A 16,323-nucleotide genomic window follows, 5' to 3' on the forward strand; every position below is an offset into this window, starting at 1 on the left:
GTAATTACCATGCTTACTGCTCTTATTCTTATGATTTGGCACAATTTTTTGGCAGTGCTGGGGGAGAGGGAGTTGAACTCAGGGCCTTGAGGTTGTGAGACAGGCTCTCTACTAGTTAAGCCACTTCCCCAGTACTCTTTATTTTTTTGTGTAGAACCATGTTTCCATGTGGTATCATTTTTCTTCAACCCGACTGATCCCCTAGAACATTTCTTGTACTGTGAATCTGTAAATTCTTTCAGCCTTTGCATTTCTAAGAAATGTACTGAAATAAGACTCCGGATTTTTAGGAAAGAGTAAGTGTATCTTGCATATAATGATCCCCATTATTGTGGCCTCCTGGTATTTGACCTGTGTTTATTCTCTTCCCACACTGCATGTGATCAGGGTTGGTCTATGTGGCCAACAGAATATGGAAGAAGTTGTGGGTATATCATTTCCATATCAGGTTATGAAAGAGTGCAATGAAAGAGTGCAGCTGTCTTGGGCTTTCTCACTCTTAGATCACCTGCTCTGACGAAAACCACCTGCCACTTCACAACTCAGGTAGCCTGTAGAGAAGACCACATGGAGAAGAACTAAGGCCTTCAGCCAGCAGTAAGCATGAAAATGAGGCCTGAAAACAATTAATCTCAGACAACTGCAGCAACATAAAAAATACCATAACCTAGAATGATTCAGCTAATCTACTCTCAAATCTATGATCCAGAAATGCCATGAGAAAATTAATTTTGTTCTTAAGACCAAGCTAAAGCCAGGTTTGGTGGTGCCTACCTGTAATCCCAGCTCTTGGGGGGTAGAAGCAAAAGGACTGAAAGTTTCAGGTCAGCCTGGGCTACACAATAAGACCCTATCTCAAACAAACAAAGTCCTATTTCAGTGATATGGACAAATATAACAGTCAAATCAGAAGAGTCCAAACAAAGTGATTTTCTCTCAAATAAAAAACTCAAAATGATTTTCCTTACCTGCAATACTGTGAACACTGTGCTTACATGAATAGCAAAATACAGCACGCCAATTACAATGCATACTACGAGGTCAGACTGTAGACGTTCACTCTGTGGGACAAAAATAAAAAAGAATTAGATAATTTTTTAAAATCTTTCTTTTATTCCTAATGAGGCCAGTTTTAAGAGATATTTTATTAGCATTTCTAGACATTTCTTACATATAATAATTAGCTATAATAAATCTTATTTCCTTCCTCAATTTACTCACACTTTAGTTTGGCACTGCAATGCCAAGGAAATTATAGACATGCTGTAAATATATCACAGTAAAGTCTTCAAGAAGACTGACCCCCTCACCCTCCCTTGATTTGCTTTATTTTTTACATGGACAAAACAAACACATGGTACTTAACTTACCATATTACTTATAGGGTGCATGGTTTTGGATAAGAGGTATTTTTTTTAGCATTTTTAAATAAAAATTGGTCTTTTAAGAATTAAAATAGCATGTATATGTCCTATGTGGTTACACAAGATGAGTGAGTGTCCCTTATGTGAAATTCTTGGAAACCAGAACTGCTTCATATTTCAGAGCTTTTTAGACTTCGGCATATTAATATACATTTTTACCAGTGGAGGATCCCTAAACTGAAAATCTGAAATTCTCCAAAATATGAAACTTTCTGAATGTCAACTTTTTACATATCCTATTTCACTTAGGAGGATTTGGGTTTTTTCAGCGACTATACAGGATGGGTTTCCCTTATCTGAAATTCTTGGAACCAGAACTATTTCAGATTTCAGAGCTTTTAAGATTTGGCATATTAATATAGATTTTTTTTTTTTTTACCAGTGGAGGATCACTAAACTGAAAATCTGAAACTTGAAATTCTCCAAAATATGAAACTTTCTAAATGCCGATTTTGGAGCATTTATGATTTTGAATATTCAGAAGAAGAATATTCAACCTGTAGTAAAAATGAGAAACCATTTGACAGCTCTGGTCATCAAGTGATCCATAAGATTTATACTTGTAAGCTAGATTTGTAACAACCTACTGTGCTTAACATGAAATATCCTTTGCTGACATGGAAACTAAAGAAAGAAAATTGCTTTAATTCTCTCTTGGGGCAGTTTTGTATTTCTAAGTTTTCTAAAGAATACGTGTACAAAGCTGGGCATGATGTGCACATTCTGAACCCAGCCCTTGTTAGACTAAGGCAGGAAGATCTTGAGTTCAAGGCCAACTTGGGCTGCATAGAAGGCCCTGATTCAAAAAAAAGAAGAATCTGTGAACAGCTCATGCCCTCTGAAAGTATGTATGTACAATTTAACAGCTACGTAAATTCAGCCTTTCACAACTGGAAATAATCTAAAATGTTTTATTCCAGAAACAGTTATGACTCTATACAATTCATTTTTCAAATAATTACCAACAGAATAAGGCATTATCATTAACTCATTAAATTAGATATTAAAAAGAATGATTGCATTTACTTAAGTATATTAAGTTATAATATTGCTTTCTCCTTTAGCCTGGAAAATATACATACTTTTCAGATTGCCTTTGAGAAATAAAACACTTCATGAACATAGGCTTTTTTTAGTCAACAAGAACAATAACCATAAAACAAATCTAATTTATGTTAATATACTAGTCTCCGATGATATATTCCAAGACCCTCAGTGGATACCTAAACCTGCAGAAAGTACCTAACTCTATATACTATTATCAATAACCACGACAGCTATCAGTGACTAACAGGTGGGTAAGGTACATGGCATAGATATGCTGAACAAAGATATAGAATAGTACAAGATATCATCATATTGCTCAGAATGGTAAATAAAATGTATGTTTCTGGAATTTTCCACTTAATGTTTATGCATTATAGTTGACTACAGGTAACTGAAATCATGGAAAATGAAACCAAAGACAAAGAGGTTTTATACTATTGCATGACCTGAAAATGAATGTTTGACATACCATTCCATCAACTGTGAGGAATGAGCACTTCTTATACAGGGTTGAGTATCTCATGCAAAATACTTAGGACCAGAAGTGTTTCAGATTTTGGATTTTTTCAGATTTTGGAATATCTGCATATACTTAAGTTATCTTGGGGATAGAAGCCAACCCTAAAAACAAAATTAATTTTTATTCCATGAACACCTTATAGATACAGCCTGAAGTTAATTTTATATAATATATTTAGAGCAACTGTGTTTTGACTGTGACCTATCAGGGGTGGAATTTATCACTGTGGCAAAATGTTAGCATTCAAAAGTTCTGGATACTAGAGCAGTCTGGATTTTAAGATTAAGGATGCTAAACCAGAATGTTAAAATTTGGAATAAAGGCAATCAGCAATGCCTAATCCTATTCAATGTCACTATACTTTTCCCCAATTGCTACAAACCTTCAAAAAGTATTCATTATACAGCATGAGCAACTTGTTCAAAATTAAAAAGATAAAACTTACAACGGAATTTCTAAGTTTTTCAGGCAATGGGTCTTTTACTTCAGACAGAGGGTCTTCTGGATTTTTCTCTTCCATTTTTGGGAAAATCTTGGATTGCACCAAAGAGCTTTACATTAAAAAATTAATAGAAAAACATTAATAGAAAATACATATATAACCTGAACACCAATAATCTAAATAGCAAAGTTTAGGATAAATACCCAAATATATTTAGTCACTGGGAATAATAAATTATAAAAAGTTTAAGATAAAAATAAGCATGCAGCAAAAATCTTTTTACTAAAACATGGTTTTAATACCTGAAAGAAAAAAAAAAAAAAAACCAAGAAACATTCTCATCCAAAATGACTAGCACGACCCAATGTTAATATATTTTGAATACAGATTACAGAATAGGCCAATAATGTTTTGGGTAGACACTAAAAAACAGAGGTCTTAGATGCTATTTGAAAGAAATGCTAACTTGTCTGAATTTCTTGGCAGTATTAAAGATGGAACTCAGGGACTTGCACTTGTTAGGCAAGTGCTCTACCACGTGAGCCATGCCTCCTCGAATTTCTTTAACAATACTATTGGTTTCACTTACAAAAGTACAGATGGATCACTGCTTTGTCGGCTGAGATGATAGGATACTGCCACTAACAAACCACAAAAAATAGAGAAAAGTACTGGAATATGTTGGCCATCCCATGAATCCTGTCAAAAAAAAATTAATAGAGTAGTATGCTTCTAATTTCCTTTTATGTCAATATTTTGGAGTCAATAAATTTAAAGTAAAAAAATTTAGCCAAATTATTAATTGTATTTTATTCCAAATAAATTTAAACTTATTATTTTATGATGAGCTAGAATTTAGCTGCTAGATTTCCTTTGGTAATAAAGCTTCAGATTTATTTTGGTATTAAATCCCCACTTATTTAAAAGGAATAGTTTGCTTCTAATCATGTTGCTATAATCATTTCTTTTGTATTTTAAGCAGAACTAACTTTATTCACTTTACAGTAAACTGTATTCTTCTTTTTGAAGAATGAAATAGCTTGGTATAGTAAAATTATAGCAATAATGGTAGAGGAAAAGGCAATACATGACAGAACACATTAAGCAAAAGAAAATCTTGACATCTGATGTGCCACTTTCTTGATACCTCTGCTCAAGCAATGATGCCATTAGATCTTCTAGAGCACTTAGCCGGCATTTAGCAACTATTTCCTGGGAGAATGACTGTACATTCCCAGGAAGAAATAAAGGATAAACTTCCAAGGCCAACCAAACATGTATATGCCATGTCACTATGACCCACTGTAGTATCTGTGGAGTCCACTGGCATGACAATTGGAATAGTGTGGTCATATTCTGTGTAGTGGGCACCACTCTAATTTTTCATCTTTCTCAGGGATTTGCAAAAGGAAAATGATAGAAGTGGTGAAGTCAAGTGGTAGTTTTTAATACAACTTGCATTTTATCCTCAAAAAATAGTTTTGTAAACTGCTTCATATCACAATGTAGACATTTTTATAATGGCTAAATCAAGACCTTATAATCACTGTACTGAACACTGTGTGTAGAGGTCAGATTCCTACATTTTCATATTTCCTAAATATTTTTATAACTCTTGGAAATATATACTATTACTCCCAATTTATAGACAGATGAGGAAACTAAGGAGCGGAGAATTTAAGTAATTTGTCCAGTAAAAGTAGAGGAATCATAAACTAAATTTCTGATACCACTGAATGGACTGACAAGAAAGTTAAATAATATGGAAACAGAGAATAAAAGACTAATACAAGTAAAGCAGAAAAAGTATGTGCAGGAAGAATAGTTGCATAGTGATTTGCATAAGGTAAACACATCAAGCATATATGAGAAAGAAGCAGGGCTATGTGTATGGTGGAGGTGTGGACTGGACAGAAAAAGGTAAATCTGCAACTTCCATAAAGGGCAATCTACGGATAATGCCCAGAATTTAAGAAAATATACAGAGAAATAAAGGCTTGAGATATGGAGGTAAATACCAAAAGAATCAGCTCAACAGCTGAAAGTAACTCTAAGGAAGGGAAAACAGGATAGACAATTGCTCTTCCTGGTAAGGTCTAATAGATATATTTGACTCTCATAGCTTTTAAAGATTGATAGAATTTGAGTTATTATGCAATATAGCAAAAACATTTAGACCTTGGTGGACAAGGCTTACTGGAGTGGGTAAAACAAATGTACCTTTTAATCTTTGAATTTAGTTTAGGTTCCCTAAGTGCTTTTGTTTTTATGGTTTCTGTTCTTTCTCCCATTTCTGAATCAGAGTTCATTAAAAACTCAGATTATGTTTGGCTTGTTTGTATATTTCTGTTTTAAGACAGGGTCTCACTAAATTAGCACAGGCTGGCCTCAATCTTTCCATCTTCTTGCCTCAGCCTCCTGAGTGCTGGGATTACAGACATGTACCACCAACCACTCTCAGGATTGCATTTTGTCTTTCTATTCAGTGACTCAAAGTCTTGTGTAATATGTTCCACTGTCTAGACAGTAGCTCAAGCCAGACCCTATCCAGAAATCATCCTGGACATCCTTCTGTCTCTTTTTTCTTTATCCAGATAGTGTCCAAATATATTCCTGGAATCCAATTTTAGTTAAGTCTCTTAAAACTTGAAGGTTTGAGATCAATAGTCTCCCTGCTTTGATTCCTATTAATTAGACTTCAATCTTCTTTATACTGGAGACCAATAATCTTTCTAAAACACAACTGATCATCTCCTTCATTAACTCAAATGTTGGTCTTCCATTGATAATCCAACATGATCTAGATACAATGTACTTCATAGTCCGGCCTTATCAAAGTCCATCTTCCCTCTTGTACTCAAACCTCCAGCCATTCTAAATTAGTTGCTGTTTCCTCTACATAATGCATACTGAATCTCTATTTGTTCTTAAAATTTGGCTAAGATTATCCCTCTGGCAAATGCCCTGTAATCCCTTTTACCTGAATAAGGTAGTCAATTTATATATCCATAGCACTTTGTTTTCATAACCTTCATTACTGGGTATTGAATATGTTGGTTACAGCTAATCTGTAAGTTCCATAAAGATAGGAAATAGCTTTTAGCATAGTTTTTGGCACACAGAAAGGTTAGTATATAAATGAAGCAAAGAATGATATTGTGAGTCACTTTTCATATTCCTTTCAACATTACCATTCTCTGATCAGCTTGAATTAATCATTAGAACCAAGAAATATGTGTGAGGAGTTGTGAACTATCTGTTAAATTTTAAAAACTTTTGTTTATAATTTGGGGACAGAAATTTTAAAGCAAGCCTATAGGGGTTAATCAAATCTTTCTAAAACAAAGAAATGACATTAAATTTCAGTATATTATTTTTTACTGGCATGTATCTTAAACTGCAGTCCCTGAACTTGTGGGTAGGAGGGTAGGGATTAAACCCAGAGTCTTCCACATGAAGACAATTGAACTACCACTGAGCTATATTGCCAACCAGAACTTCTTCTTATAAGTTTAAAGAAATCTTGATATGAGAAATACTAGTTATAAAAATTCTGAACTGGAAATATAAATTTCATTTCATGTTCTGTGATTACTGTATCTACCTCTATCCCAGATAAGGCTAGTTTCTGATAAACTATATCTAATATTAACCTATGATTACTGTCTGGAAAAGAATTTTCACTTAATAATGGTTAACTGTTAAATTGTTTTTAAATTCAAAGTAAATAAGAGCATGAGGACAATGAAAATTAATAATAAAGTGGCATCAGGAAGGAAGAATCATTATTAGTAAATTTTAGACAGTTTTCAAATAGAAACATAACCTTAGAGACAAAATATACTACAGTCTATGGCTCACCTTTAAAGCTCCGTAGCACAATCCATACAATAAGGCTACTGCCACAATGCTACAGATAAAACTGTAAAGTGCTGCAAGCAGGCTTGTGGTGGCTAGATAGTAAAGGAAAAAAGAAAGCAATGTTTTATAAACATCCATGGGAAAAAAATTAAAGGTCACTGAAAAGCATTTAAAATATAATGTCAACTATAATTAAGTATTTACTCATTTGTCTTTTAAAAACTCAGTTACTTCATCCTGCACTTTCATAAGATTTTTGATAAGAAAAAGATATGCTATTTTCAATATTTGACAAAGATAAAATATATTCACCTCAGAAGTATGAACATTTATACACAGCAGAAAAATCAGACCTATATTATGTCTCGAGATTGTCTTATATTAACAAAAAACACTGGAAAATCAAGCTTGCAGAAGCCTGAAAATAAACTGGAGCTGTATTAATTAATCACTGAAAGATATTAGTCTATATAAAAAGAACTTGTACTACTCACAGAACTAAATCTGTATTCCCATGGGTTAATTCTCACAAAAGTGTACATCTAATTACTAGCATTATCAACAAAAAATAGATCCAATAGGGTTACTAATAAAAGAATAGGGACGATTAAGATAGCTACTCTTTACTTTTAAAATATGGGTGATAGACTTTCTTTAATGTAATTTCATATCGTGATCAGAAAAGAAATTTATAGGAATTTCTTTATGAGATATAAAAAACCAAACACTCTGCACAAGTTTGTAACTTATAACACAGCCCAATACTATAAATTACCTACATTAACCCTCAACATAATATTTAAATAAACAGAACCAACAGAAGTTCCTAAATACTAAACTGTCTTCTACCCATTAAGATATGTTGATTGATGAAACCAGCTGTTTTAAATCACATACCTTCAAAAATTCCAAAACATTAAAACACTCTAGTATTATACTTAGCAACACAAAAGTTTATTTCCTACTTAAAATTAAAACCATAACATCAACATTTTATCAGCACAGATGATTTCAGTGCATACACCTGGAAGGTTATGAGGAATGCAAACATGAAGTGCGAAGAATACTGTACTATGACGTTTCAGAAATTTCTTTCTCTTTGAAATATTTTCTCTAGCTGCACAATCCTCTCTCAATAAAATGTTAAATGGCTCATTAATACTGCAATGTAATTGTGGTGATTTTCAAGTTCTGAAAATCACTCCATTCCACAGATGCATGTATTATATACAGACAACAGTGTAATATAAAGTTCAGTACCAGATGCAGTATCTGAAGTATCCACTGGGGGTTCTGAATGATCACTCATAGATCAGAGGGATGGTCTATAGCCATACCACCCTGGACATGACGATTTTGTCGGGTAAGAAGGGTTACTGTATGATTTTTGCTTTCAGACATTGTTTTATTACTTGTTACATTGACTCTATTATTCCTGGATCAGTCACTAAAGTAGGAGACTTGATTATTGCCTCACAGCCTTCAATTATTAAGTACTTTTTTCCTAATCTCAATTCTAAAATGAAAACTGGGAAAGTATTTTAATGCTTAGTTTATTAATTTAAGATCTATAAAAGTGAAACTGTAATCTGTAATTTTTAAACAAAGGACTTACCGTTACCACCAAAGACATGGATATCCAATTGTTCACAAAGGTACATTACAAATGTATTCACCTGAGGCAGGAGACCAATGAAAAATACCACTGGGAAACAGAGTGTAAACACTATAGAAGGAATGAAAAGTATGTTAAAAAAATATACAGCATCCATCCTTTCATTCAAAGAGCATAGCAATGAAAAGAAATCTAAGCTTAAATTATTATGCAATTTTTAAACGATATCATTTAAAATTATCTCTACATAGCTAACTGATATTAAACAAAATATGTCAACTATAAAAACTTTTAAATATCATTTCAGCCATTTTCACATAATATGAATCTAAAATATAGAATTAAAAAAAAGAAAAACCTTTCCATTGCATCCTCTTTAAGAACAGAAGAATTACTATAGTAATTACTCATCATTAGCTTTTCCATTCTTAGTAGCTCTACAGTTTTGTTCCTCAAACAAGGCTATAATAGACAGCAAAATAAGCTTATGAAAACTATTTTGAACTATATAATTGATTTATTTATCAGTGAAATGTTTGCAAAAAAAGTTAGTATTAGACTCAGAGATACTTTAAAGATGACTCACCTATAACTAAATCCCTGGCTGATATAAACACCAGTGGGTTGGTGAAAGTTACTCCATATAATTTGAACTTGGTTGTAGTAAGGTTTCTGCTACCATAATCCAAGAGCCAAATAAGACCACAACATAAACAGAAGTAAACTGGTCTACTGTAGGCAATGATACGATTATGACCCTGTAAATGATATATTTTTTTAAAAGTCAGTTTAGTTAATTTTAAGATTCACAACTACCTACTGAAACTGTTGGTGGCTTATATTCTAAGGATTCAAAATATTTCCAGTCGGAAAGGCAAGGTAGAAAGGACAAATATGTAAAGGAGGAAAAATAGAATTAGATTTGTGATACTGGATTGATATTAGAGGTATCAATATGAACTCTATTTTTAGCATGCATATAGATATATTCAGGAATAGAAATGTGTGCACACATGTATCAGTAGGTCCACATAAGCATTTCTTGTCTTTATCCACTGACAGGACCTAGAAATGATGATACTCTGGTAATAAGGATCACTAGTATGATGATCTTAATTTATAAATACCATTATTCATAAAAAGAGCCAGGGCTTCATAGAAAAAAGGCTGGCTTGGGGTTAGGGTAGGGAATTGTAAGATCAACCTAGAACATATTGTTGCTACAAAAAGGAAGCCTGTAAAGAATCATAGGGATATGTCAAAAACACATACACGGCAGCTTGGTGGGCGCCCAATGGCCAAATCAGGGATTATTTGAGCATCAAAATAAGTATTAGTGACATTATGGTCCACTGAATAAAATAATCATGAATTCACACCAATGCATACACACATATATACATGCATAAAGTCAGAAGGAGGGCTGGGGGTGTAACTCAAAGATAAAGTGCTTGTCTAGTATATAAAAGATCCTAGGTTTGATCCTCAGCACCACAAACAAACTAGATAGAAGGAGAAACTACTCCTTTCAGTAAAAAGTCAACTAATAAATGTAGAAGGAATGACAGAATTATAACATCACTATCTGGTAACCACCAAATAATAACTGATTCAGGCAAGAAACATCAGTAGATACTAAAACAAGTGGGTAGATGTTTTTGAAACAGTAAGACATATAGACAGTCTCAAAGTTTATCCCAAGGAGATACTTAGAAGTAGGACAGAAAAGTAGTAACATTAGATATAAGTTCTAAGGGGAGCAAAAGTGGGGACTGTGCTTCCCAGAGGACATGTGGCAATATCTGGATACATTTTTATTGCCACAACTGGGTGAGGGTGCTACTAGCATCTAGTGGGTGAGGTCAGAGAAGATTATACAGTGCACAAGACAGTACCCCAACCCTCAAAAAAGAATTATCCAGACCAAAATTCTAGTATTACAGCAATTTGAGAAACCCTGCCCATGCTACTCTTACACAAAACATCTAGGTTAATATCACCCATAAGAGGATAAATCATCATGGGTATCCTTACATGATGCACTGAAAACATCACCTTCATAGCACTCTCAGCCAAAAAGTGTGGTCTCTATGTAATTAAAAAGAAACTTCAAACACAAATTGAGGGATGTTCTATGAAATAGCTGGCCTGTATCTATAAAAGCTTTCGGTGTCATGACAGACAAATACTGAGAAACTGCTCAAAATGAAAGGAGATTTAAGAGACCAAATGCACAATCAGAGACAGAACAGGAGAGTGGACAACCTGAAAAACAGCTAGAGAAGGAGAAGAGCATCAGATTAGTGTTAATATTCTAATTTTTGATAATTATGCTGAATTAATGTAAAACTATTTCTAGGAAACAAACACTGAGTTACTGGAAGGTAAAGGGGCATTATATATGCAAAGAAAGAGAAAAGAAAAGAGGGAGCAAAAAAGCAGAGATCACATGACAGAAAATATGCAAATACGGGAAAATGTTAACACAGGGAATATGGGTGAATGTTATCAGAAATTTTTATGATATCCTTCAAACTTTTCAGTAAGCCTGAAATCACATCAAAACCCAAAGTTAAAAAGCAATGCTTCCATGTATCATTGCACTTCAAAAATATTTTTACAAAATAATAAACATAAACAAACAAAAACAAAAACCCATTTCCCCCTTGATTTGTTTTGCTCTTCTATTCCCATTGTTAACTATCCCAGTACATGGATAAAAAAATTTATTAGATTCAAGACAGAAAGCATCGCCATATACTACCCTTTGGAGCTTATTTCAGAAGTACTCTCAGGAGATCTTTTGGTCTTTCTATTAAATGCATAACTCAAGTTATATCCAAAATCAGATATGTCACATAAAAAGTGCTAAGCAGACAGTATTTTTGTGTAATACACAAAATGAGTAACAAGCTTTTCATCACATTACCTACTACAAAATCACAAACACTTTTTATTCTTGCTCCTAATGATTATCAAAGCAAAATAATATAAAGCTTTTCCCACTTCTATCTTTCAATACCCATCCAAAACTTATTAGTCAAAATTTATTAAATGAAAATAACTGAGTTTATATGAACTATGCCTACATAACTGATATCCTACTAAAACAGACTTTCAAAAAATGAATTATTATTCTCATTTTCAACCAAGATTTGTCTATCATTACACTGTCATTTTATTTCATGCTAATAAATCACTTATACAGTGTGTCAAAACTAAGATGAGAAAATAATAACATAAATCTTACTTCAATCAGATGGATGCCAAAAGAAAAAAAGGCTTTGATAAATGAGAAACTATAAATTGCAGCCATATTAGGAGGGACTTACATGTCTAGGAGAAGAAGAATCTGGCTGAACACTCTAAAAATGAAACAGAAAGACATTATACTACTGAAGTTCTGATAATTTTATAAGCAAGTTTTTAAATGCCTTATAATTTCAGGTAAATATTCCACAATCAAAAATTGGCCTATACTAATTGTACTCCGAAGATGAAACATCAGCTTCCTAAAGTGGTGTCATAGTAATATTAAAAATAGCTCACATCTTTCCTCACTTGTTTATTTTGGTTAATTAATAATTTGCATCTGTCTAGTGTTTTTGAAATGGCATATGGCAGACAGATCTATCTTACTACCTGGGTAATTATTATATGTGAAGTATAGTTAAGGAAGATTTCTTTCTTATGGGCCATTGCTCCATTCAGGAATTGCGTAATAACATGAGTTAGTGCATTTGAATTCTAGTTCTTCCCACAAATTTCAAGCTTACTAAACAATGGTATTTGAATTAGTTATCTGTGTTTACCCATTAAAATAATTAAGAAAATTCAGCTATACACTTAAAAGAGACTTTATTAATTTCCCATAAAATGTTCTAAAGGTATTATTCAGCTACTTTCCAAACCATAACTTTCGTCCCAAATTCCAGGTCATTTGCAACAGCATACCAAACAATTTCACCAGGATGAAATTTCACCACCCTACAATTCCACACTGGACCAACATCACTGCATTATATTTGACCCTTGGCTGGATTATAGTCCAGGTAATCTTTAAACTCTTTCCATTTCAATACTTATCCTCTAAAAACTTTTCTTCCAGACTTTCTTATTTCTGTTAATGACATTACTATTTTTCTAGTCAACTAGTAAGTCTCAGTCATTTTTTTTCCTTATTTAACCATGCTAACATGAAACAGTGAACAAAATTAATATGACATTAGAGCCATAGAATGAATTTAAATTATTTAAGGCAATAAAGGGATAGATTAAGGTGGTTGAAAGGAAAGGCAAGAATTACAGACCAATGATTTGAGCATGGCATCACCAAACTCAATCAAAGGGATTTGGTTCTTGATATTGAGAGATGGAGGGAAGAGAAGTGAAGATATTTAAGTTGGAATATTATTGTCAAAAAGCAAAGAACTGGAGAAGGGAAAATATTAATCAGAAAATGATAATGTACTATTTTTCAAATGTGTCCAACTGTCTGTTAGATACATAGGACTAAAAACTTGGGAAAGACACAAAGACTTTGGGATATAAATCTGGACATAACTCCTATAGAAGAGCCATAAAGTAATAAAAGATGATGACATCACTGGCAAGAAACTGTAAACTGAGAAGAGGGTTAAATAAAGTCCAAGAGAATTCTCATAAATTATGATTGAAAGACTAAAGGAGACTAAAGGCATCAACGAAGGAGAGTCATCTAGGAGATCGAGAACCATCCTGGGTATGGGAAGACACAGAACAGTAGCAAGCATGAAAATGGAAGACAGTGTTATCAGGTGTTGAATGGCACAGCCCCAGAGAGAATACGGCAGTGAGAAAGGATATAGATTTAGCAATTAGGATGATTGATTAGCAGACACAAAATCTGTAATTTCAGTATTGTAATAAGGAAAAAAGTATGGGTCTTAAAGAAATGGAACAGATGAACTAGATGGCTTCCAGATGTTTAGCTATAAACAGAAGAAAAAATAGAAAGGATGACTGATAGTATAAATAGAACTAAACAAACAGTTATCAGCCTAGAGGAAAGCTGTGCACATGGAGCACATATGACGCAAATAACCTATGTAAAGCAAAGGGTATTTAATAATTAAGAGAGAAAGGAAAGGAAACAGTTAATAGTCCAAATTAATTTTAAGTCTTAGGTGAAAATTATGGTTATACATGAGTTGATGTGTTTGATTATCCTATTTTTTTGAAAGTTTAAAATTGACTTGGTATTTTGAGTCAGTATTAAAACAGCAAGGAAAGGACAACAATCTCCTTTTTGTAAAGTCCAAAAGAACAAAAACCTATCTACTAGGTTTTGACATTCTATCTACCAACAACAGATTTCAATAAATATTATGCACAGAATAGAAGACTCGAAAGATAGAAGGAAAGTTAGTATTGATAAATAAAAAGAAATAAATTTTAAGCAGGGAAATTCTGGGCTGGGGATGTAGCTCAGTGGTAGAGCCCTCACCTAACATGTGCAAGTCTCTGGGTCCAAATCCTCAGCACTGCAAAAAATTAAAATAATAATTTTTAAAAAAAGCAAATGGAATTGGGCGCATTGATACTGGGTGCATATAGGTTGATAACTGTTATTTCCTTTTAATGTATTTCCCCTTTTATTAGTATGGAGTGTCCTTCTTTATCTCGTTTGATCAATGTAGGTTTGAAGTCTACTTTGTCTGAGGAAAGTATTGCTACCCCTGCCTGTTTTCAGGGACCATTGGCTTGGTAATCTTCTTCCAGCCTTTCACTCTCAGACAGTGCTTATTTCTGTCAATGAGGTGGGTCTCCTGTAGGCAGCAGACTGTTGGATCTTCCTTTTTAATCCAGTTTGCCAGTTGGTGCCTTTTGATGGGGGAATTTAGAACATTAACATTCAGTGTTAGTATTGATAAATACGTGGTGACCCCTGTCATGTAGTTGTCTTTGATGATTAAGGATTTGATTGTGTGTAGCTGAATCAATGTTACTCTTTATTTTCTTGCCTTTTCTTCTCCTGTGGTTTGGTTTTGCCTGCCCTTTCATGGTTTTCTTTGCTTTCATTTTCTGTGTGCAGAACTCCTTGGTCTTCTGTAGTGATGCCTTGGTGGTCATATATTGTTTTAGTTTCTGCTTATCATGGAAGACTTTTATTGTTCTATTTTGAATGACAGTTTTGCTGGGTAGAATATCCTAGAATTGAAGTTATTTTCATTCAGTGCTTGGAAGACCCCACTCCATGCTCTTCTTGCTTCTAATGTCAGCAAAAAGAGCAATGCTGAAGGTATCACAATACCTTTGTAATAGACTATATTACAAAGCAATAGCAATAAAAATAGCATGGTACTGGCACAAAAACAGACATGAAAACCAGTGGAACAGAACAGAAGATCCAGATATGAATCCCCACAACTATACCCACCTCATTTTTGACAAAGGTGCCAAAAATATATGATGGAGAAAAGACAGCCTCTTCAACAAATGTTGCTGGGAAAAGTGGTTACCCGTCTGCAAGAAACTGAAACTAGATCCATGTCTATCACCCTGTACTAGTATCAACTCAAAATGGATCAAGGACCTCAATATCAGACCTGAAACTCTGAAGTTACTACAGGAAGGAGCAGGAAACACTCTGGAACAAATAGGTATAGGCAAAGCCTTCCTCAATAGAACCCCAGTAGCCCAACAACTAAGAGAAAGGATGAATAAATGGGATTTCATAAAATTAAAAAGCTTCTGCACAAGAAGAGAAATGATCTCTAAACTGAAGAGACCACCCACAGAGTGGGAGAAAATATTTGCCAATTATACATCAGACAAGAGACTGATAACCAGAATATACAGGGAACTTAAGAAACTAAACTCTCCTAAAATCAATGAACCAATTAAGAAATGGGCAACTGAACTAAACAGAACTTTTTCAAAAGAAGAAATTCAAATGACCAAAAAAAAAACACATGAAAAAACGCTCGCCATCTCTGGCCATAAAGGAAATGCAAATCAAAACCACACTAAGATTCCACCTCACCCCTGTTAGAATAGCCATCATGAAAAACACCACCAACAACATGTGTTGGCGAGGATGTGGGGAAAAAGGAACCCTAATCCACTACTTGTGGGAATGCAAGCTGGTGCAACCACTCTGGAAAAAAGTTTGGAGACTTCTTAAAAATCTAAACATAGACCTGCCATATGATCCAGCAATCCCACCCCTGGGGATATACCCAAAGGAATGCGACACAGGTTACACCAGAGGCACCTGCACACCCATGTTTATTGCAGCGCTATTCACAGTAGCCAAGTTATGGAAACAACCAAGATGCCCCACTACTGATGAATGGATCAAGAAAATGTAGTATTTGTACACAATGGAATTTTACTCAGCTATGAAGAAAAATGAAATATTATCATTTGCAGG

General features: G+C 33.8%; 1 protein-coding gene across 9 annotated transcripts in view; it reads right to left on the bottom strand.

Annotated features, from left to right (window-relative positions):
- Pcnx1 (pecanex 1) overlaps positions 1-16,323 on the bottom strand; it is a 175,034-nt gene that overhangs the window by 62,221 nt on the left and 96,490 nt on the right. For all 9 annotated transcript variants that reach the window (XM_074067666.1, XM_074067661.1, XM_074067660.1 and 6 more), the window contains 7 exons: positions 12,242-12,274; positions 9,496-9,667; positions 8,910-9,020; positions 7,295-7,386; positions 4,023-4,132; positions 3,437-3,542; positions 969-1,061 (listed from right to left, as the gene is read on the bottom strand). In XM_074067666.1, the coding sequence (XP_073923767.1) occupies positions 969-1,061; positions 3,437-3,542; positions 4,023-4,132; positions 7,295-7,386; positions 8,910-9,020; positions 9,496-9,667; positions 12,242-12,274 (717 nt within the window). The remainder of the gene's footprint in view (positions 1-968; positions 1,062-3,436; positions 3,543-4,022; positions 4,133-7,294; positions 7,387-8,909; positions 9,021-9,495; positions 9,668-12,241; positions 12,275-16,323) is intronic.

Source organism: Castor canadensis, chromosome 3 (genome assembly GCF_047511655.1).
Source record: "Castor canadensis chromosome 3, mCasCan1.hap1v2, whole genome shotgun sequence".
In the NCBI taxonomy this organism is placed as follows: domain Eukaryota; kingdom Metazoa; phylum Chordata; class Mammalia; order Rodentia; family Castoridae; genus Castor; species Castor canadensis.